This window comes from Pyrenophora tritici-repentis, chromosome 8, assembly GCF_003171515.1.
Source record: "Pyrenophora tritici-repentis strain M4 chromosome 8, whole genome shotgun sequence".
Lineage (NCBI taxonomy): Eukaryota > Fungi > Ascomycota > Dothideomycetes > Pleosporales > Pleosporaceae > Pyrenophora > Pyrenophora tritici-repentis.
The window spans coordinates 80,214-102,281 of NC_089397.1; the positions used below are offsets into that span (position 1 = coordinate 80,214).

The 22,068-nt window shown below is 53.3% G+C and overlaps 8 protein-coding genes across 8 annotated transcripts; 3 read left to right on the plus strand and 5 right to left on the minus strand.

The window, feature by feature from the left end:
* Nucleotides 1-1,258: 1,258 nt before the first annotated feature.
* PtrM4_135030 (GroL, Chaperonin GroEL (HSP60 family)) lies at nucleotides 1,259-3,107 on the minus strand (the record flags this gene model as incomplete). The annotated part of the gene is made up of 6 exons (XM_001938415.2): nucleotides 1,259-1,864; nucleotides 1,911-2,747; nucleotides 2,796-2,825; nucleotides 2,878-2,900; nucleotides 2,956-3,007; nucleotides 3,060-3,107. 6 exons carry the CDS (start codon nucleotides 3,105-3,107, stop codon nucleotides 1,259-1,261), a joined length of 1,596 nt encoding a protein of 531 aa, XP_001938450.1.
* A 330-nt stretch (nucleotides 3,108-3,437) lies between these two features.
* PtrM4_135040 (RPT1, ATP-dependent 26S proteasome regulatory subunit) lies at nucleotides 3,438-4,849 on the plus strand (the record flags this gene model as incomplete). Its single annotated transcript, XM_066109236.1, has 3 exons — nucleotides 3,438-3,532; nucleotides 3,579-3,693; nucleotides 3,740-4,849. The coding sequence occupies 3 exons, from the start codon at nucleotides 3,438-3,440 to the stop codon at nucleotides 4,847-4,849; spliced, it is 1,320 nt and encodes a 439-aa protein (XP_065960158.1).
* Nucleotides 4,850-5,166: 317 nt separating this feature from the next.
* On the minus strand, nucleotides 5,167-8,629 carry PtrM4_135050 (Add, Adenosine deaminase; the record flags this gene model as incomplete). Its single annotated transcript, XM_001938413.2, has 4 exons — nucleotides 5,167-5,830; nucleotides 5,890-7,010; nucleotides 7,054-8,564; nucleotides 8,620-8,629. The coding sequence occupies 4 exons, from the start codon at nucleotides 8,627-8,629 to the stop codon at nucleotides 5,167-5,169; spliced, it is 3,306 nt and encodes a 1,101-aa protein (XP_001938448.2).
* A 593-nt stretch (nucleotides 8,630-9,222) lies between these two features.
* PtrM4_135060 (RNA-binding protein (RRM domain)) lies at nucleotides 9,223-10,244 on the plus strand (the record flags this gene model as incomplete). Its single annotated transcript, XM_001938412.2, has 2 exons — nucleotides 9,223-9,743; nucleotides 9,794-10,244. 2 exons carry the CDS (start codon nucleotides 9,223-9,225, stop codon nucleotides 10,242-10,244), a joined length of 972 nt encoding a protein of 323 aa, XP_001938447.2.
* A 1,176-nt stretch (nucleotides 10,245-11,420) lies between these two features.
* PtrM4_135070 (uncharacterized protein) lies at nucleotides 11,421-12,764 on the plus strand (the record flags this gene model as incomplete). Its single annotated transcript, XM_001938411.2, has 1 exon — nucleotides 11,421-12,764. One exon carries the CDS (start codon nucleotides 11,421-11,423, stop codon nucleotides 12,762-12,764), a length of 1,344 nt encoding a protein of 447 aa, XP_001938446.2.
* An 860-nt stretch (nucleotides 12,765-13,624) lies between these two features.
* Nucleotides 13,625-16,110, minus strand: PtrM4_135080 (PMT1, Dolichyl-phosphate-mannose--protein O-mannosyl transferase; the record flags this gene model as incomplete). The annotated part of the gene is made up of 2 exons (XM_066109237.1): nucleotides 13,625-15,769; nucleotides 15,832-16,110. The coding sequence occupies 2 exons, from the start codon at nucleotides 16,108-16,110 to the stop codon at nucleotides 13,625-13,627; spliced, it is 2,424 nt and encodes an 807-aa protein (XP_065960159.1).
* A 1,028-nt stretch (nucleotides 16,111-17,138) lies between these two features.
* On the minus strand, nucleotides 17,139-19,352 carry PtrM4_135090 (SdhA, Succinate dehydrogenase-fumarate reductase, flavoprotein subunit; the record flags this gene model as incomplete). Its single annotated transcript, XM_001938409.2, has 4 exons — nucleotides 17,139-18,582; nucleotides 18,633-18,797; nucleotides 18,849-19,141; nucleotides 19,311-19,352. 4 exons carry the CDS (start codon nucleotides 19,350-19,352, stop codon nucleotides 17,139-17,141), a joined length of 1,944 nt encoding a protein of 647 aa, XP_001938444.1.
* Nucleotides 19,353-20,377: 1,025 nt separating this feature from the next.
* PtrM4_135100 (60S ribosomal protein uL3) lies at nucleotides 20,378-21,718 on the minus strand (the record flags this gene model as incomplete). Its single annotated transcript, XM_001938408.2, has 4 exons — nucleotides 20,378-20,633; nucleotides 20,682-21,355; nucleotides 21,413-21,569; nucleotides 21,627-21,718. The coding sequence occupies 4 exons, from the start codon at nucleotides 21,716-21,718 to the stop codon at nucleotides 20,378-20,380; spliced, it is 1,179 nt and encodes a 392-aa protein (XP_001938443.1).
* Nucleotides 21,719-22,068: the final 350 nt, after the last annotated feature.

Consider the following 22,068-nt stretch of genomic DNA (forward strand, 5'->3'; position numbering starts at 1 on the left):
TAGATTGAACAATGTACACGGTTGCCTCGTTTCTCATAAACGAGGTACGATGGAAGTGTACACCACAATCACGCTGAATCATCATACACAATACAATGATAATCTCAGGCTCTCTACGTGCTTAGGACATTTAATTTCAATCCTCCAAGAACTTTCCATAATCGTTTTCCTTTATAACATCGCATAGTGAAGCGAGTGAAATCTGGCTCGGCGTTGAGATTGTTCTAGTACCCAAACCATCCTTGTCCCAGCTTACCCCCAAACAAACACCCCGCTCTACAATTCCCAAGGATACTGTTTGGTAGTCCTAGACACTACGCTAAGACTACCATACCCTTCTCTAAATCTTAGCCCCCTTCCCTATCTTCCCCTAAACTCCTTGTCCGACACCATACACTATACCTGAATTTTCGATTCTTGTGGTGGAACAGATGTGTTGTTACCCACTAAAATTAGATTACTATATCTTACATACACCTCTCTATCAAGAATCTGTATACGTCTACATGGTGAGACTCGCCACCACCCTCAACACTATTACCTCTTTCCCTTCCCCTTCCCCACGCCTACCCCTACCTACCCGCCTATTCCAAATACACCCACCCCCTACCCCCTTAGTCCCCCGTACCAAACCACCCGCCACCCGCCACCCGCCGCACACTGACATCACCGACCCAAACTTCTCCTCCCCTCTCCCTCCTATCCTTATCCCCTCGCCCTACCCCATCCCCTCGCCCCCGCACCGCACCGCACCATACCACACGATCTACATAGCCTGCGAAACCACTATTTTAGTCTAGCCGAGTGCGAGCGCTTGCGTCATAACCGCCACCACTGCCGAAACACTAGTGTACCAAGCTATCCATCTTCTTCTTCTTGTTCTTCTTCGCCGATTAAATTGAACGAGGGCCGTGCTTTGTAGTTTGGCTTGCGCACCAGTACCGGTTGTCAGGGTCCACGGTGTCTCGGAGGAGTGGATATGGGGAAGGGGGGGGAGCGCTGGGGCTAGTTAGTGGACTATATACGCGTGTTTGAGGCATATATATGTGATGTAACGTCACCTTTACTAGAGATGAATTGTAGTTTGTGAACTATGTAAAGGTTTTGGGTGTGATAGCTGGCTGTAGGGTAGTCTAAAAATATTGTCACCACACGTTACACCACCAGCACTTTAACATCTTGCAATCATTTTCATTACTCGTGGGAGAATTTCTGTATTCATATTTCAGACGACCCAGCAAGTTAATTATTTCTTGCTCTACCTCGACAATGCAATGTCGTCGATTCGCAGAATCATCTTGACCGTCTCGGCCGCTAGCTCAATGGCACTGGTGCTCACCAGCAGTGGCTGCAGGACGTTCTCCTCACTAATGTCGTTCTTGACACCCCCGCTCTTGATGCTAATACCCGCATTCTTCTGCTCCTGTGCGTGCCTATGCCTCAGCTCAGTAACAACCTTGATGCTGTTGAGACCAGCGTTTTCGGCGAGCGTCGTTGGGATAACTTCCATGGCGTCGGCAAAGGCCTTCCAGCAAATGGACTCTGTACCAGATAGCTCACGAGCTTGGAGCGACAGTTGATGTGCGATTTCAATCTCGGGGGCACCGCCACCGGCAAGAAGTGCCTTCTTCTTGACTAACGAACGGATGGCGCAGTGTGCGTCGTGGAGAGAGCGCTCAGTCTCGTCGAGAATGAGGTTGTTGGCGCCGCGGCAGACGATGGATACCGTGTTGACGACTGACTTGACACCTGATATCTTGACGTACCGAGCGCCTGATGCCTGCACTTCCTCGACAAGGTCTGCGGAACCGAGCTTGTCCTCTGTGAATGAGTCAATGTCGGCAATGGGTTTGCAACCAGTGCTCTGTTTTGCGTTAGCTCTGAATATGGCATCTTCATTCAATACGCACCTTGCAGATGAACTCAATCTCGTCGCGCTCAATGTCCTTGATGACAAGGATCTTGAGTTTGGACAGGAAATGCAGACTGAGGTCGTTGACTGCATCTCGCAGAATGGACTTTTGGATGAAGAGCACGTTGCACTTTGCTTTCTGGATCTTCTTGACCATGTTCAACAAATATGTCCGCTCCTCCTTGAGAATCTTGTCCATTTGCCTGTAGTCGTTGACAACAATCTGGTTCTCCATGTCTGGTTTCGGTGGGCTCAACTGGAATTGGATGAGACCTATCCGCGCCTTCTCTTTCAGTGTAGGGCCACCAGCGCTCTTGACTACTGGCTGGTTGAGGACCAGACCATCAATCATCTCACTGTCTTCGATTGTGCCACCCGACTTCTTAATCATTCGGATATTCTTCAGATCCACGTTGTCGGCCGTCTTGGGGTCAATGACCTTGAGTACCGAGTCTACAGCCATGATGGGCAGCTTGGGCTCGGAGGCGACGATCTTGGAGGAAAGGGCGGTGGTGGCGGTCTTGAGGAGTGTTTGCCTGTCGGTGAGGGAGATGGGGATGGCCATGTCGGTCAATATCCTTATCGCCTCTTGAGCGGCGCGCTGGAAAGCCTCTGAGATGACGGTGGGGTGGATGCCCTTGCCCAGTAACCGTTCAGCAGCACCCAACAGACTTCCAGCAATGACAACAACCGAAGTTGTACCATCTCCAGCCTCGATATCCTGGGCGTGTGCGAGATCGACGAGCATCTTTGCCGACGGGTGCATGACGCTCATCTGGTTCAACATGGTGGCTCCGTCGTTTGTGATGATGGTTTGGCCTCTGCTGGTTTGGATCTGCGGGAAGTTAGACATGGACTATCCAAGGGCCTGCAATTCACATACCATCTTGTCCATACCCTTTGGTCCCAAAGACTGCCAAAATGTTAATATTCATCCCTTCCCCGCACCTCGTCGTGGCACATACAGTTCGGATCGCATCTGCCACAGCTACACCATTTGAGTTAGCGAAACCCTCCAAGAAGCGACTACTAGCAATTCCTACCTCGTGCGGCAATGATGTTGGCGCTGCGAACAGCTCTGGGCTTCTCCTTGTCCTGCAATCCATGTTAGTCAATGTTTTCACAGCTTGTTATGAGGACGGCGGACCTTGAAGGCAGCGTTTCCGCTACCGCCGTTTGCAACTTGAGCAGCCATCTTGCGATTATAGAGAAGACAAGACTAAAAGAGGGGTATCGTGTTGTTTGGCGGGGAAGTTTTTGGTGCCTTGAACGCGAACTGACAATATTTCGAGAACGCGATAGACTTAGCGCACTGACGATGGGCAAGCTCCGACTCGCCGGCCCATTGCCGCATCCCAGCTGCACCTTTGACTACACCACCATCACTATCACCGCCCGTACCCTGCCACTCACCCACACAGCATCTTCCGACTCTCGCTTCTACTTCGAGTCATTCCATTCTCATTCACATATCTAGTCCGGTTACCGTTCCAGCCACGCCACAGTCGCTGCGCCCGCCGCAAACATGCCTTCAGCAACAGGCCAGTCCTGGGAGAAGTACCAGAAGAACTTCGCCGACGATGAGGTAGAGGAGAAGAAGATTACACCTCTTACCGATGAGTAAGCGAAAAAACATGGCCCCAATGCCTGGCTAATGCTGTAACAGGGACATTCAGGTGTTGAAGACATACGGAGCAGCACCTTATGGTGCTGAGCTCAAGAAGCTGGAGAAGGAGATCAAAGACAAGCAACAGACGATAAACGAGAAGATTGGCGTCAAAGTGGGTATGCCGGCGTTTTGATTAGACCTTTATTTACATACGACAGGAATCAGATACCGGACTCGCACCTCCACATCTCTGGGACATTGCCGCCGACCGCCAACGAATGCAAGAAGAGCAGCCCCTCCAAGTCGCCCGATGCACAAAGATAATACAGGACGAGAGGGATCCGGAAAAGAGCAAATATGTCATCAACGTCAAGCAGATTGCCAAGTTCGTCGTCAACCTCGGAGAGCGCGTCTCACCGACCGACATTGAAGAGGGTATGCGCGTGGGTGTTGACCGCAACAAGTACCAGATTCTGCTTCCTCTCCCGCCCAAGATCGATCCTTCAGTCACCATGATGACAGTCGAGGACAAGCCTGATGTCACATACGGCGATGTAGGAGGTTGCAAGGAGCAGATCGAGAAGCTACGAGAGGTGGTCGAGATGCCGCTCTTATCGCCAGAGCGCTTCGTCAACCTCGGTATCGACCCACCCAAGGGCGCTCTTCTATACGGCCCCCCAGGAACCGGAAAGACACTATGTGCCCGAGCAGTCGCGAACCGAACAGACGCCACCTTCATCCGCGTCATCGGCTCTGAGCTGGTCCAAAAGTACGTCGGAGAAGGCGCTCGCATGGTGCGCGAGCTCTTCGAAATGGCGCGAACAAAAAAGGCGTGCATCATCTTCTTCGACGAAATCGATGCCGTCGGCGGTGCCCGCTTCGACGACGGCGCCGGCGGCGACAACGAAGTCCAACGCACCATGCTGGAACTCATCACACAACTCGACGGCTTCGACGCCCGCGGCAACATCAAAGTCATGTTCGCCACCAACCGGCCCTCCACACTCGACCCCGCCCTCATGCGTCCCGGCCGTATCGACCGTAAAATCGAATTCTCCCTCCCCGACATGGAGGGTCGCGCCAATATCCTGCGTATCCACGCAAAGAGCATGAGCGTCGAGCGCGATATCCGCTGGGAACTCATCTCGCGTCTCTGCCCCAACAGCACGGGTGCCGAGCTGCGTAGTGTGGCGACCGAGGCGGGCATGTTTGCGATTCGTGCGAGGAGAAAGGTGGCGACTGAGAAGGACTTTCTTGCTGCGGTGGACAAGGTTATCAAGGGCAATCTCAAGTTTAACTCTACGGCTACTTATATGCAGTACAATTAGGTGGGGAAGGCGGGTTTGCTTTGCATTAGATGGCTGGCTCTGGCGCTTTTTCGTACTGTACGAGTAGTTGAGTCATGAGATGACTAGATGATTGTCATACATAATGCATCTTTTTTGAATGATTCTTGTTTCTCCTTGTTTCGTCGTTGGGGATAAATGACGGTCGGTTCTATTATATGCGGATGTCTTGATTGTCGTGTCGTTTCTACCTGATAACTCGTATAAACTCTACTGATGATCCGTCATATCATCATCGTGACCAACAAAAATCAAAACACACGTGTACCTCTACTTCTACTACCCCTACGCCCCAGTCCCTAAAATCTAATCCTCCCCCTCACTCCCCCCCTCCTCCACAACAACATCTGCCTCCCCCACACCCCTCTAAACGCCGCCCTCGACCCGACTCCCCCACCCACACCCACACCGCCCCCCTCCTCAACCTGACTAGTCCGTCCACTCCTCCTACGACTCCTACTACTCACCAACCCCGGAAAAAGACGCGGTTCCCCATCCAACGTCACAGAACTAGTGGAGCGGACAAGTCCCTGTTCGGGGTCTTCGTGGCCCTGTGTTTGCGTATCCATAGACTGCTGTGGCGGAGGAGCCATGGTACTAGGGTTGATAGTGATTTCACTACTACGCCGACGTTGGTGGCGGGACACAGCAGCAGCACCGGTAGTACCTGCGGTGGCCGCGCCGCCATCGAGGGTACTGCTGCTAAGTGTCGGGGGAGAAGAAGGCGCGTGGCCTAGTAGACTAGCCGAGTCTGTGACGACAGAAGGTGTAGCAGCGGGTTTAAGGCGCGAGGCCATTGCAGGGGGGAGTCTGGAAAACAGGGGTTGAGATGCTGGGTCAGTGGCGGAAGGGTTGGTGGGGGAAGTGGGACCTTGGGGGAAAGATTTGGGAGTTTGCGGGACGCCGGGTTGGAGGTTGGAGCGTGTGAGTGCGGATTGGGCGGCGCGCGTGTAGCGGTCGATCCTGATTTGGGTTAGGGGTTAGATATATGTATGGCTTTATGAGTGGCTGATGAGGCTTACATGGCTAGTTCTCCCATGAGGGTTTCGTGGCGGAAGGCTTCGCGGATGCTGGGTACGTTCGATCGCGCCATGTCGTTTCCGGCGACGCCGGGGAGATGGTAGTTCCCTCCTAGCCATTTTTGCTTGACGACGTGTTCGAAGCCGCTCTGCTCGACGGAGTGTTTGGCTAGCTCGCACATGTCTACGGCGCTTAGTTTGTAGATTTGCGCGGCGACGGAGTATTCTTCGATGAGCGGCTCTTTGGTGAATGCGAATTGGAGGGGGTCGTCTGTTGAGAGCGAGACGTTGAGGCCGCGTCTAAAGTAGCTCAAGAAAGGGTTTCGCTCGTATGCAAGAAAGAGCGCGTTGTTGCTTAATGGAGACATGGCAACACCAATCTGCTCGAGATAGAAAATGTATTGGAGAAGAGGCACCTTTCGAAGTAAGAGACCGTGACTGATACTGTGGCAGCAAAGAACTGCTGCTGCTAAATGGTCAGTGTCACCAGCCTCTCCGCAATGTGGGCGGAGAAGGAACGTGTTGAAGCCTCGTTGTTTCCTCCAAACGTTGAGCGATGACATGTTGGCGAACAAGTAATACATCCAGTAGCTGTACGGAGGATTCTGCTTTGTGGACCACTCGTTTGGAAATGGGAACTTTCGGTACACACGCCGCTCGACTTTGCTCTCATCATCGACACTATCGAAACCAATGACCCTTTGCAGGAAGATGTGTAGCTTGGGGTGACTTGAGGGATCTTTGGTGACTTCGAACAGAGGCTGGAAGACATTGACAATGACTTGTTGGAAGTTGTCCATGAGACCAGTGGCTTTGTACACGTCAAACAGACGAGGGACCTGGATGAGCCAGCGTACGTTGGGCGAAAAGAGCTTGTTATCAACCACCCAGGCTGCAAGTTTATCCCACTCGTCAATGTCGCGGCCATAGATTGAGATGCGCCACTCGACGAATTGGTACTTGCTCGCCTCCAGATCCGAAATGACTTCCTTAGTAATCTCAGCTAGATATCGGCCCTTGACAAAGTTGTCTGTCTTGAGAAAGATGGTTCGTAAACGTGACTCGCCAATGGGGTTGTACTTTAGATTGAACTTGTCGAAACGATGGAACGAATCCGTGTGCGCCTATATGGTCAGAATGTTCTCATACGTCGGAAATCATACTTACGTGCATGTCCAATGTGTCGATACTCAAATCGTAGGCTGTCAGATTAATCGATTCAAACACTTCTCTCAGTGTGAGATGCTTGCCGTCACGGAACAAGACTACTTCATCTGGCGACTTCTTCATCTTGGACTTGATAAAGCGCAATAAATGCTTTTGGTTCATGCACGCCGAATGGTGAACGTGAGTGTCGACTTTTCGCACGTTGTAGAAATCTCTATGGGGGACCTTTTTCGTGTCGGCCGTCTCTTGGTACTCATTCAGCAAGTAGTAAAGGTTAAACTTTCCCTCCAGATACTGCAGCCGACGGAAAGCAAAGCTTTTGCTAGGACCATCCGAGGAAATGTCAAGGATTGAGTCGAGATCGATGTAAAATTCACGCAATGTGGGAATAGACACAATAGGCGTGTCGAGCTCAGCGGATTTGGCCGTCTCATACACTTGATATACACCGCTATCGTCCAGACGAAACGACATCTCTCCAGGACCCGGTACTGGCAAACATTCTTCCAAGTGAAAGTCCTCGCCAATGTTGGTACCCATTTTGCGAGGTGGTTTAGGTGGCTCAGATGGCTCCAAAACGCCACTATTCTGCATGCTGCTAGTGCCTGCGTTGCGGCGCTCCTTGGAAAGGTCGTTCCATACGGGTTCAGGGGGAGATGGGTAGATGCGCCAAGCGGGGTCATCTTTGGGGTTGTCGAAGCTGCGTTGCAAAGACAAGCGAATATACTTGTGACGTAGGTCCAGCACCTTTTGGATGTTTGTGTAGATTGAGCTAAGCTCCGCTGTGATGCTGGAATCCGACATGGCAAAGCCTCCGGCTCCTGTTCCAACACCAATACCTGCGCCTGCGCCGTGTATACCTTCTTCAGCCAGAAGAGGCTTTTCCTCGTGCGGGAGGGCGGGGTGCTGGGCATGCGAACGAGCCTTTTGATCGGCATGCAGAAAGGTGTCACCGTCGTCGTAGGTACCTGCAGCATTGGCGCCATGTTGAGTCATGTGCCGGCGTGGCTCCTGTGACTGTTCTGTGTGTGACAAGCCGATGGGTAGGTTGGACCGGTGCCCTTGGTGGGCATGGCTCACGTTGCTCTTCCGCGACCGCACGCTCTCAGCTGTGCTGAGAAAGTCAACGCCATCTGTGGCGCCCATGGTGACGGGAAACGTCTTTGCCCGCATGGCAGGGCTATACACGTCTCCCGCCTGTGAACCCCCATACTGAGTCTCGAGCTGATGACGCTGGTAGAACTGCTTGGCCTCGGTGTGGCTCATTTGCTTGTCAGCCGTATAGTCATAAAAGGCGGTTCGGCGCTGCTTGTCGCGGGGAAGCATGCCATTGCCATCCTCGTCGGCGCTCGCATCCGCCGCTGCAGTCGCACCGTGCTTCAGTTCGGTGCCGTCTCCAGCTTCGGGGTCTGAGTAGTCAAGGCCCAGCTCCTCTTCCTCTGAGGAAAGCATCTGGTCATCGTGGGCGGGACCAAAGTCGGGCGACCCATCTCCGTCGGCAGAAAAGGCTCCTGGCGGCAACATCAGTATCCTCGTCTTCTGTATGACCAGATTGACATGTACTACCTTTCAGCATGGTGCTCTTAGGGGGGTGGTAGTTGTGGCTAGAGCGAACACAAACTTTAGAACAAGACACACGAGAACGCGCCTCGGAGTCGGCCGCTCTGTCGCCTGACTCGGTAGCATTTTGGAAATTATGGGTTCAATGACTACATGGTACATGTTTCTAAGTGCCCTGGCAGGAATACGTAACAGCAGCGAGCAAGCTTATTGAGGCCATGGCTAGGAACGATGCATTCGGGCAAGTTGCTAGCACGACTGGTGATGGTACCAATCCGGAGTTAAGTCAACCGATCCATTACAAGTACTTGCATCGACTTCACTATCCCTTCACACACTAGCACTAGAAATAACACTTGAAGTAAAGCACGCGGGGTACCCATCTCGCTTAGAGCACGGGGAAGGGGGAAGGTGACGTCGACGACACGTGAAATTATCCGAAATTGAAAAGGCATCATTGGTCACGTGCCGGACTTTCTTCTAGCGTGCTTCAATTATCCCTACCAAAAATTTCCAGCAAAACGAGACAGATACAGGACGACTATCGCAACTTTTGCCAAATCGCCCACCATGTAAGTCCCGCGTCGATTGACTAATGTCCATGTACTCATGTTACAATTCAGGTTTCTTCTTCGCCGCACTGCCGTCCGCGCCATCAGCGCATCGCCTTCCAAGACATTTCTTGCGAAGCCGCGAAGCATCAACACCATTACCCCATCCGCCTTTCGCCTTCGACAACCCACCTGGTCAATTGCTTCCTTCCAGAGGAGATTCGCCAGCGATGACGTGACCAAGACAGAAGAGGCGCAGACCAGCGATGAGAACTTTGCGCAAACAGCAGCAGAGGCACCAGTTGAGGAGAACCTGACGCCTGCACAAGAAGAGGCTCAGGCCGACCCCAAGGATGAGTCTGCTACTATCGGCGTAGATGCACTGGAAGCAGCTACCAACAGACCCACGACCATGGGCAGGCAGTCGAGGCAATCCAGGAACACGGAACCAAACAAGATGTTATATATTGGCAACTTGTACTACGAGGTCACGGCTGACCAGCTGAAGCGTGTCTTCTCACGCTTCGGTGAGGTTGAGTCGGTCAAGATCGTTTACGACAACAGAGGCCTCAGCAGAGGGTAAATTACTTGACCCCACTTGACACTCTCTTTACTGACTCAGGTGTTAGTTTCGGATACGTCGAGTTTGCAAACATGGCTGATGCGCAGGCGGCCATTGACAACCTCGACATGCAGGTCTTTGAGGGTCGCAACATGGTCGTCCAGTACCACCAGCCCAAGCCCAACTCCATGTCGCGCAACGCTTCTGGCAGCTTCGATGCCAACGCTCCCTCCAAGACTCTCTTCATCGGTAACATGTCGTTTGAGATGTCAGACAAGGACCTTAACGATCTCTTCCGTGACATTCGAAACGTCATGGATGTGCGCGTTGCCATTGACAGGAGAACGGGTCAGCCCAGAGGTTTTGCCCATGCCGACTTCATCGACGTAGCCAGCGCCACCAAGGCCAAGGAAGTGCTCAGTGAGAAGGTCATTTACGGACGACAGCTTCGCATCGACTACAGCAAGCCGGGTACGAGCGAGCAGCGGGGAAAGCGCGCCGATTCTACCCAGGATTAAAGCCGGCGTAGTAAAAAGGAGGCGTGAACAGCGTGGAGAGTGGAGATACCAGGACCGCTTCGTGCTCCTATGACGGATGATGGGTTCGGAGATGGTCGATATATCTGTACGATTTTCACGACTGGCATGTTTGCCTCATTTGTTGCGTAATGTGAGGGTAAATAGGTCTCATGTATCATAAGGGCAGCGTCCGGCGTTGTTACTCTCCTCTTCTTTGGCATGCAGCTCGGGTGGATAATTGCCGTATAAAAGGAAATCCACATTGCACTACAACTACAAACCATACAAATACCGTGCTTGACATGTGCCGCTACATGACCAAACTTCAAAGGTTAATGTTGGCCGACAACGGGTGTGGCGGCCAGGAACAGCGGAACGGCGACCTCGGCTCTGCCCCGCGTACCATCCATCACTCGGCATCTGTTGCTGATCAATTAAGTCGGTCGACGCGTCTTCCGCCCAACCCAACCCCAACTTGTACACTTGGTCCCTTTCTCTTCCCTTAGATTCGCCTCAACTGTTTCATACCCAAATTTCTTACCTTTCTCGCAATGTCTTTTCTCGGCGGCGCAGAATGCTCCACGGGCGCCAACCCGCTCAGTCAATTCACCAAACATGTACAAGATGACAAGTCGTTGCAGAGAGACCGCCTGGTCGGGCGGGGGCCGGGCGGAATGCAAGAGGGCATGCGAAGCCAGCAAATGGGCGGCCCGTCAGATGCTGTAGGTGGCGGTCACAGCAGCACATGCAAGTTCCGCTAACATGAGGCGGTAGATGATGAACGAATTCATGAACCAGAATGCTCAACTTCCACAAGGACCCGGGCCGGCCTCCCCGTTCGCCATGGAGCAGATGCGCAGAGAGTTGGAACGCGTACAGCAGCACAGCCCTTCGCCAGCATGGGCCGCCGAGTTCGATCCAGGCATGCAAGCACCGCAGATGGGACCAGCCATGCAGGAAAGGCCGGCTGGCTTCAACCCCGCAGAGTTCGCGCAGTTCCAGCAAATGAACTCGACGGCTCGGACAGCAAGCCCAACCACAGCCTCACAGCCCTCCATGTCGGGATACCAGCGTCCCATGTACGGCATGGGCATGAACGGCATGGGAATGGGCATGGGAATGGGCGGAATGGGCATGATGCAACAGCCATATGCGCCGCAAAACTTCCAACAACCCATGCAAGAGGGCAAGGGCAAAGGGCGCATGGTGGAGCTCGACGACCAAGACTGGGAGGCCCAGTTCGCCGAGCTGGAGAAGACGGACGACCTGAGTGCTCTAGACGCCGAGGCGAACAAGGCCATGGAGGCTGAGCTGAACGAAATGGACAGGTCAGTAGAGAAAGATGCCGTCGACTTTGACGATTTCGAGTCCATTTGGAAGGGAATCCAAGCTGAGACTGAACACGCTAGGCAACTGGTAAACGAGGAGAATTATGTTGAAGGACACATGGGCGACCTCGACCAGTGGGAGAACTTCGATGGGCTCAACACGCAGTCTGTCCGCGATCCCGCCATGGGCGACTACCTATTCGAAGACGAAAACCTCTTCAAGGCCGTCACGAACCCGTTTGAAGAGGGCGTCAAGATTATGGAAAACGGCGGAAACCTCTCCTTGGCCGCGTTAGCCTTTGAAGCTGCAGTCCAGAAAGATCCAAACCATATCGCAGCCTGGGTCCGACTGGGCGAGTCCCAAGCCCAAAACGAAAAAGAAACACCCGCCATCCGCGCGCTAGAACACGCCCTCAAGCAAGACCCCTCCAACCTAGAAGCCCTCATGGGCCTCGCCGTATCCTACACAAACGAAGGCTACGAAAGCACCGCGTACCGCACGCTCGAGCGCTGGCTCGCCACAAAATACCCCTCTTTAATCAAAGAAGCCCTCTCTTCCGACGCCGAAATGGGCTTCACAGACCGCCACCTCCTCCACGAAAAAGTAACAAACCTCTTCATCCAAGCCGCACAACTCTCCCCCTCGGGCGAGCAAATGGACCCAGACGTCCAAGTCGGCCTCGGCGTCCTCTTCTACGGCGTGGAGGAATACGACAAAGCCGTCGACTGCTTCGGCGCCGCCCTCGCCTCGACCGAATCTGGCGTCTCAAACTCTTCCTCTCAGGTCCACCTCCTCTGGAACCGGCTCGGCGCTACCCTCGCAAACTCCGGTCGCAGCGAGGAAGCTATAGACGCTTACTCGCGCGCCCTCGCCCTACGCCCTAATTTCGTACGAGCAAGGTATAACCTCGGTGTCTCGTGTATTAATATCGGCTGTTACACGGAAGCCGCGCAGCATTTGCTCGGCGCGCTAGCTATGCACAAGGTTGTGGAGCAGGAGGGGAAAGAGCGCGCGAGAGAGGTTGTCGGCGACGGCGTGTCGGAGTCGCAGCTTGATAACATGATTCATCAGAATCAGAGCACCAATCTTTATGATACGCTTAGGCGGGTGTTTGGCCAGATGGGACGCCGCGATTTGAGTGATTTGGTGGGTCCCGGTATGGATGTTGAGAGGTTTCGGGGGGGAGTTTGAGTTTTGAGCGTGTTGAGCGTGGTACTGAGGAGGTGGTGGTGGAGGTGGATGTGGAAGAGAAGGATGGGGAGGAGATGCAGATGCAACATACCATAAACTATGACTCCTGGCTCTTAGAAAGAAGGGTCCGGCGTAAACCCCCCCCTCCTCCTCCATCATCACGAGGATGTCGATGTCGATTGGATGAATTACGAACAGGATGTGGGCGATAGCTGTTGTTTTGGTACCAGGACTAGTATTCAGCAGCGTAGCACCCACGACGACGATGTTGCTGCTGATTGTGTTTGGAAGATGCATGGGGGGAGGGATTGGGTGTGATGTGATATCGCATTGTATAGGTATGCCATGATATCGCTCTGAGGAAAGAAACAAGACACACTTGTGAGCAAAACGAATGGGAGAATAAGCCAAGTTCTTAGGTAAACTTTATGAAACAATAGAATGAAATGAAGGTAATGATTAAAACATGGATATGTTACTGAAGCACGCGACTTTAACTTCTAAATTCCGAGCATGATGAGGCAAGTGAAGATGGCTTAGGCTGATATTTCAATCTGCATTTTCAGACTTGGCTCATCAACTCACATATTGATTGTATATTCTACCACATACGAGAGAGGCACAGTAAATAAGAAAAACCAAACGCTTTCTTCCAGCACCATCATCTCTATGCATACTTCCATTCCATGCCTTGTACTACAATACAATAAATGTCAACTATTTTAGTTTAGTTATCCCCCAATGATTTCTCTCCAACCCAAAGAGACAGGAAAACGAAAAGAAAGAAGAAAAAAACGAAAATCCCACCACAACCCACAACTCCACCCCTCATCCCAAACCATCCCCCCAACAATGCATATCTATTTGGCAAAGTGCAAATCATACCCCAACCACTTCCTCATCTGAACCTGACTAATACTCAAGCCCGGACTACCATACGTAAGCGGGGCAAAGAACAAAAAGCACCAAAGCACGGCTGCAAGAATAACACCGCACGCAATCCAACTGCCCATCAGACTAGACGAAGCGACGCGTTCACGAACAGGGCGGGAGCGAGTGCGGCGGTGACCTTTAACAGCGCCGGGGGTTTCCGGGTCCTGGGGCTCGATGCAAAAGACGAATTCGACGAGGGCGCCCGTGACGAGGCAGGAGGCGAGGTGGGCGGGGAGGTAGTGGTGGAGGAAGAGTTGGCGGCCCATGATGTAAAAGGGAATGTAGTGGGCTGCCCAGGTGAGGAAGAAGAAGCCGGTGGAGTTGTATAAGCGGGAGCGGGTGCCTGTTTTGAAAAAGGTTAGAACTTTGTTTTCGAATGCGAGGGCCATGAAGAGGTTGAAGAAGCCGGGTTTGGTTTGGTAGGAAAATTGGGACTTACGGTCGTCGAGGGCGTCCATGCCGCGGCGGAGCGCGAGTTGGTCGGCGCCGATGATGCCGGCGAAGACGGCGAGGAGCGAGGATGCGAGCCACCATCCTAGTGGGTTACCGAGGAAATAGATTTGTTCGCGCGTGTCGTTGTGCGTCCAGAAGGAGACACCGCGGAGGAGGAAGGGCCAGGATATGGGCTGGGAAGCATAGGGATGCGAGCTGGTCAAGGCGTTGTTGTGGTAGAACATGGCGCGTTGGAGTTCGACCCACTTCCTCAGGAAGCCGAGATGCTTGACTTTCTTGGGCTCCTTCTTGTTGCGTACGTCCTCCACAGGCAGAGACGGGATGTCGTCAACATACCAGATGTTGCTGGATGCTTGGACAGCCTTGTTGCCGTTGATCTCAGCCTGCTTGTAGGCCCAATCTGGGAGAGGCTTGGTATGAGTCCACATGGCAACCTTTGTGGCCACGTGAACAAGCTTGAAGTGAGTTGACATGGTAGTGAAATCGCCCTTGCCCTTGTCTACTTTGATTTCAAACAGAGTATCATTGTAACGTGCACCAGAAGCTTCATCCTTGGTTACTGTAGTGAACTCTTGGTTGGTGGGGTAGTGAGGAGATGCAACGTCGTGTGTCAAGAGAATGGTGTCGGTGATCAAATGGCGGAGACGGATTACATCGCCGACCTTGACGCGCTGGCCCTCTTCACTCGGCAAAGCCTTGTGCGGGAGGACCTGCCAGTGGTTGTTGGTATCGTTGTGGGGGTATCCAGTAACCTGCTGTCCCTGCGAAGAAACACGTCCATCGTCGTATCGGAGCGGGTAGCGGTCAGGGTGGCTGTGAAGGTAGACCTTGGTCTCCTTGTGGCGAATGGTAATGGAATCGTAGTAGTTGATACCAACAGACTGTAGACTCATGACGTTGTCGCTCAGAGTCTCCTGGAACTCCGGGGTCATGAAGTCGTCGCCTGGTCCAGAGCGGGTGAGAATGGTAAAGTGAACCTGGAACCAGAAAAGGTACAGGAAAAAGGGAACAATGACCAGACCGACAGCGCGGGCAGCAAAGTGCTTGCCGAATTCAGCAAGAGTCAAGGCGCCCTGGCGACGGTTGACGTCCATCAAGTCCCACAAGTCAATCATGACCGGAACACCAATGGAGAAGAAAGTGAAGACACCGACGTATTTGATGGAGATGACGCAGCTCAGGCTGATGCCCGTGAGAAGCAGCCACTTCCACCATTTCGCACCAAAAGAAGCGTGTCGCTCTTTGTAAAAGCGAATGTATGACAAGACGGAGAGAGCCATGAAGAAGATGAGCGAAGCGTCGAGCAGTATAAGGCGCGTCTGGCCAATGTGGGCGTTGTCGAACAGCATCAGACCAGCGGCGGTGATGCAGGCAGGTAGCGAGTATCCAGACTCCCACATGATCATGAAGACGATCGGAACCGTGAGAGCGCCGAGCGAGGCGGGCATGGCGCGGTAGGCGACATATGGGACCTTGTTGGTGATGTAGGAATCGCCAATGCTCTCAAACAAGAAATCGCCCTTGTATCCGACGAGCCAGCCCGCGAAGGCGAAGAGGAGCTTTCCAAAGGGAGGATGGACATCGAAAAAGTACGTTCGTTGGAGGTAGTACGAAGCAAACTGAACACTCAATTAGCCACCTGGTCAAACGCAACACAATTCCATATAGCGCATATGCCCACCTTTCCAAAGTGCACCTCGTCGAAGACAACCTGGTCAGGGTGTCTGATGCCCCAGAAGCGCGTAATGAAAGCCAGAACCGTCATGACAGCAATGGCAAGCTTGTAATCCCATTCACCACTCTGCTGGGCCGCCTTGTACGGCTTAACCTTGTCCATGGCCGGCTTCACCTTTTCAACCACATTGGCGACCTTCTCCGACAAGGCGTCTGGGTTGGGTGAGACGGGGCGCTTCTTGTCCTTGCCTGTTCGCTGGCGCAGGGTGCCAGGAGGGGAGGACATGATGGGCTAAAAAAAAGTCGATGAGAGCGACAAAAGGAATCAAAGATGAAGGAAGAAAAAGCGAAAAAGAGAGTTGGAGGATTGACCCGGCTCTTAGAGACACGACACACCTAATCGCGAGTTCAGGGTCCGCCTCGACCAGGCCGTAATGGGATTTTCGCTTGCCGGACATGATCCCTGCAACCGGACGTCATTGGTCGTTGTCGGCAACAGGGGGTCCGAGAGTGAAAGCTGTCCTATTAATAACAGTACCGGTAGAGTGTAGAGTAGTCTTCCTACATCTTTCTTTCCACGTCTTAGCCTAGAAATCCGTAGGAAATGGAAGACTCCGTATCCATGAATATTCACCCCTCATAGATACCTCTCTCCAACCTTGGGTTTCGTCACATGTTGCGACGACAGAGTCAAGTGCTTCTTTCCATCAAACATGTTCCCCTATCAGCTCTCATACACAACACATCAAATCCAAAAAACAATCCCATCCCAGTTACCCACGCACGTTAGCATATCTCCCCAACCGCAGAGGCGCCCTCTCAGTCATCGACCAAACACTCGTCGGCTGCTGATAGAAATCCCGCTTAATAATCTTCGCTTCTTCTTCTTCTAGCGATAATATTAGTATAGAAACATTATCCTCGTCAATTCTTAACAGATAATATACTGAAAAACTATTGGAACAAGGTCCCACTAGTAGTATGACTACCATGAATAACCGAGTGGGAGGAGGGACAAGGCGGGGTGGCTGCAACGTATTGTATTGACTATCGTGTTGAGTGTCACCAACACAGGCTGTTGTGGTGGGTGCTATTGCCCACCGGGCAGTGCCTGCCATACCAGCATATCATGTGACTCCCAAGCACCTTCTACCCTGGACTGAACTCAGATATTCTCAACAGTTTTGCTGAATTTCTTCCTTCCTCCCAACCCATTCATTCAGCTCATGTACATAAAATACAAAAAACCCAAACCAACCCGTCATCTGTGCAAAATTTCCCTTTTGTCTTGCCCCCTCCCCAAACAACTTCTCTCTAGTAGGTACGCTTGAACGGTGGCACAGCCTTGCACTCAGCCTCGTCCAAAGTGTGGCCAACAACGCTCCTGTAACCCAACTCAGTCTTGCCGTGTGGCTGCTTCTGCCACGACAGCGTGTGCTTCATCCACTTTTCGTCGTCACGGTCGGGGAAGTCCTCACGGGCGTGAGCGCCTCTCGACTCCTTGCGGTTGGCGGCAGATTCGGCGGTTTGAACAGCGCAGGTGAGCAGGTTCCTTAGCTCAAGCGTCTCGACGAGGTCGGAATTCCAGATCATGCTGCGGTCCTTGATGCCGACATTGGCAAAATCGGCGTCGACATCGTGGATCTTCTTGACACCCTCGTCGAGCGATTGTTGTGTGCGGAAGACGGCGACATCTGTCTGCATGACCTTTTGCATCTGGAGACGGATCTCGGCGGTCGACTTGGCACCGTCCGAGTTGCGGATCTTGTCGAGGACGGCGATTGAGTCGGCACCGGCATCGGCTTGGACGGGGTCGGCGGTCTGACCGGGGCTGAAGTTGTCGCGGATAGTGTGGGAGACAGCACGGCCAAAGACGACGAGATCCAGGAGAGAGTTGGCACCAAGACGGTTGGCACCGTGGACGGAGACGGAAGCAGCTTCACCGCAAGCGAACAGACCTGGAACGACCTGGTCGTTACCCTGTGCGTCCTGTGTTATGACCTCACCAGTGTACTTGGTGGGGATACCACCCATGTTGTAGTGGACAGTGGGCAGGACGGGGATGGGCTGCTTTGTGACATCGACACCAGCGAAAATGGCAGCAGTCTCGGAGATACCAGGCAGACGCTCGTGGAGGACCTCAGCGGGCAGATGGCTTAGCTGCAGGTAGATGTGGTCCTTCTCAGGACCGACACCGCGGCCTTCACGGATTTCCAGAGTCATTGATCGGGAGACGACATCGCGGGAAGCAAGATCCTTGGCGGTTGGCGCATAACGCTCCATGAATCGCTCACCCTCGGAGTTGAGCAGATAACCTCCCTCTCCACGGGATCCCTCAGTGATCAAGCAGCCAGCACCATAGATACCCGTGGGGTGGAACTGGACAAACTCCAAATCTTGGTTGGGGAGTCCAGCACGTGCTACCATGGCCATACCGTCACCAGTGCAGGTGTGGGCGGATGTGCAGCTGAAGTAGGCACGTCCGTAACCTCCAGTGGCCAGAACGGTGTTCTTTGCAATGAATCGGTGAATGGTTCCATCCTCCTGGTTGTAGGCAACGACACCCTTGCAGACACCGTCTTCCATGATCAAATCGGTAGCGAAGAACTCGATGAAGTACTTGGTGTTGTGTCGTAGAGATTGTCCGTAGAGAGTGTGGAGGAGAGCGTGGCCAGTTCTGTCAGCGGCAGCACAGCATCGGTATGCCTGTCCACCCTTTCCATACTTTTGCGATTGTCCACCGAAAGCACGTTGGTAACTGCGACATTGTCAATATGGTGTGACGCGGGGTACATGCGGGAGACACACATTTTACCATCATCAGTTCTTGAGAATGGGCAGCCGTAGTTCTCGAGCTCAATGACGGACTGGGGCGCCTCTCTTGTCATGTAGTGGATAGCGTCCTGGTCACCAAGCCAATCTGAGCCCTTGACGGTATCATACATGTGCCATCTCCAGTCGTCCTCGTGCATGCTAAGATAGCTGTCAGCCTTGTCCTCGAATTCCTCTAACGATGAAACCTACTTTCCGAGCGCAGCATTAATACCACCCTGTGCGGCTACAGTGTGTGACCGAGTGGGGAAGAGCTTCGATATACAGGCCGTGTTGAAACCAGCTTCAGCAAGACCAAAGGCCGCTCGCAGACCAGCGCCTCCAGCGCCAACGACAATGGCATCGTATTCGTGGTCAATGACGGGGTATTTACTCGAAATGAAGCCCGACACTTCCTTTGCCCGCAGGTTTTCGGTAGCGAATATGCGTCGCGCAGGACGGGTTGAAGAGAAAGCTCGGGCAGTTGGGCGGAAACTCTTCGCGAGCTGTTGCGGTACATGTTAGCCATTGAACAGGTGAAAAACGTCGACGTTCAACATGCGCATGCGACACTCTGCCAACGCCATGTCCATGTGGGATGTGGCACACGCCTCGATGCGGCATATAGTGTATACATGGCCGTAGTCGATTGCGCATGGTCAGAGACAAACTCACCTGGCTTGCAAGCTGCGTACGACGCATCCTAAGGCAACTCATTTTGGCGGTGGCCGAAGAGTGGAGAGTAGACGGGAATGCAAGAGGTCTGGTGGGTTCGATGTTGTAGGTCGATGATGGCGTTGCGCCCTACTTCAATGTTACAAACTAAATCTCACTGCCGTTGATTGGATCGGTAGGCCTCGGCTTCATCGCCTGCCCTTCATCCCGGCTTTTCTTCTTGAGCGCGACATGTGGACGCCTCTTTGCCTCTACATCTGAGTCGTGATCAAATGCATTGCACTAGTACGCTATTTTATACATTGCCTCTTCATAGTCTACCTAAGCTCAAGCTGCAAGGTTGATGATGAGTACCATCGGGATACGGGCTTCCCACACCGGACAACCTTTGCTCGATATTCAGACCTGAGACGCGAGTGAGTGCGAGTCGTTCCAGTGTTACATCTGCCGAAGCACATGACCGGTCCGGCCTTCTGCCTTCCTCCACGTATATCGTCTGGTCTGGTCCCTGGAGTGTCATCCCACAAGTGTCGCCGCTGGCGCTAGATCTAGAGCCTCATTCGTCGTCGTCATAGACGTTCCCATACGATCATATGGCTCGTCCATCATTACCCCCGGTCACACTTTCGGCCCGTGATAGCCTTTCTGCTGAACATATAGCCGTCCTGAACACCGACCTTGGTCACAAGAGCCCAAGCTATGTTTTATCATTTTCATGAGACATATCAAAGCTTGAATTCAATCTTCTCTTCCGACACCACCTTGTCATATGAACTAACTTGGTTCCGTCTGAACACTCTGACACGCCCTGCCTTCTCGCCTGTCGTAACATGACTCGCTGCGCACAGCAGACCTCCGGCCGTAATTCCACCGGCCAGATCCCACTAGCTCCAGCCACGCTAACAACATACACATCACGCATTCATCGCATTTGGATATGTATTGAATTGGGGAATCGTTGAATTTTTGTTCAATCGCTCATGACTGGCATCCATGTTATAGACCTATCCCGAGCGCCAAAGCCCATGTGAAGAAAGCATGCACTCCGTACCACCACCTCAAGCCCTCTAAGACGAGGACTGGAGGTCCTTCTTGAGGACACCCTCGTACTGCCTCTTCTCCGCCGGTGTCTGGTATGCACCGTGACCGAACTTGGAAGAGGTGTCGATCCACTTGAGCTCGACCTTCTCCAGTGCCCTCCTGCTGGTGTGGGTGAACATGGACTTGCGCAGGGTCATGACGCGCTTCTTGACACCAGGGCAGTTACCCTTGAGGAGAACAAAGTCATTCTTGACCTCACCGTAGCGGACGAAGCCACCCATGCTATGTTTTGTTAGTCTTGATTCGTTTGTAGGATAACGTCTGACTTACGGTGTGATGCGCTTCTTGGAAACGTCGAACTCGGTTGAGGCGTTACCCTCGTCGTCGGCCTTACCAATACGGTAGATCTTGTGGTTGACCGAGGTACGGTGGTGGTAACCCATCTGACCAGCACGGGCAACAGTCCATTGTACGTGGGCCGGGTGCCAGGCACCGATACAGGCGACCTTGCGGAGACCCTTGTGTGTCTTACGGGGAAGCTTCTTGGTGCCCCATCGGGAAGTGACACCGTTGTATCCGTGACCCTTGGTGACGGCGATAACGTCAATCATCTCGTTGGCCTCGAAGATAGAGCTGATCTCAATGGGCTTCTCGAACAGTCCGTGGCCGTGCTCGACCTTGTCGGCGATGCTGCCACCGTTGATCTGAATCTCCATGAGGTGGGCCTTCTTTTGCTTGAGAGGAGTCTTTGAGATCTGGGTGTGGGCGAGGACGCGGATGACGGTGCAGTACTTCTTCATGCGCTCGAGCTCGCGGGTAATTGACTGACCGTTGCTCTCCGAGTGCTTCTTGGCGTACTTGGTGAAGGCCTTCTTCTTGCTCTTGTACCAGTTGCGGTAGAAGCGGCGCTTGACCTCGTCGCTCAAGTGCTCAGCCCAGACGGTGGTGAGCGAGCGGAGACCACGGGGAGTCTCGATGTAGCCGACAAGACCGACAGCGATCATCTAGGGGGCTGTTAGTCATGTGCCTGGGTGAATTGCTGCGGATAGGCGTATGCATACGGGAGGGGTCTCGATGACGGTGCAGGCCTCGACGATCTCCTTCTTGTGCAACTTCGCACCTGGTCGGTCGAGGTCGCGGACAATGGTGGTCATGCCGGCCTTGTAGCCCATGGCCGCTGTGAGGTGGACGGGCTTCTTGGGGTCATCCTTGGGGAAGCTGGCAATGGCAGTCAGCGTGCTGCCAGACGTACAACGGTGGTGGCAGCGAAATTACCTCTTCACCTTACCCCGGTGACGGGCGGCGCGCTTTCGCGGCAAAAAGGCCAGAGACCCGTGGCGGGGGGCTTCGAACTTCCTGTGGGACATGGCGAGTTCGATGTGCTATGGTTAGTAGGTGTCGAAGTTGTCGAAGAAGTTCTGGCTGAGAAGCCGATGAATATTGTTGTGGGCGGCGCGAGCGATCCGCACTAACCACAGACGGAAAGGCGTGGTTTGCAGCGCCAAGGCCTGCCACTGGAGTCGGACTCCCCCCACTAAGCTGTGAATCGAGGTATCAACGAAACACGCTTTGTCTCTGTACCTGCGCTGCTGCTCCCTGCGTCGCCGCACGCCCGCCCTCGTCGTTCCGCTGCCGAGTGATTCCTCCGGCGCTCAACCATACAGAGGCCCTTTCCCCCCATCACCCCCGCCATCGACCACGCAACTACCAAGTCACC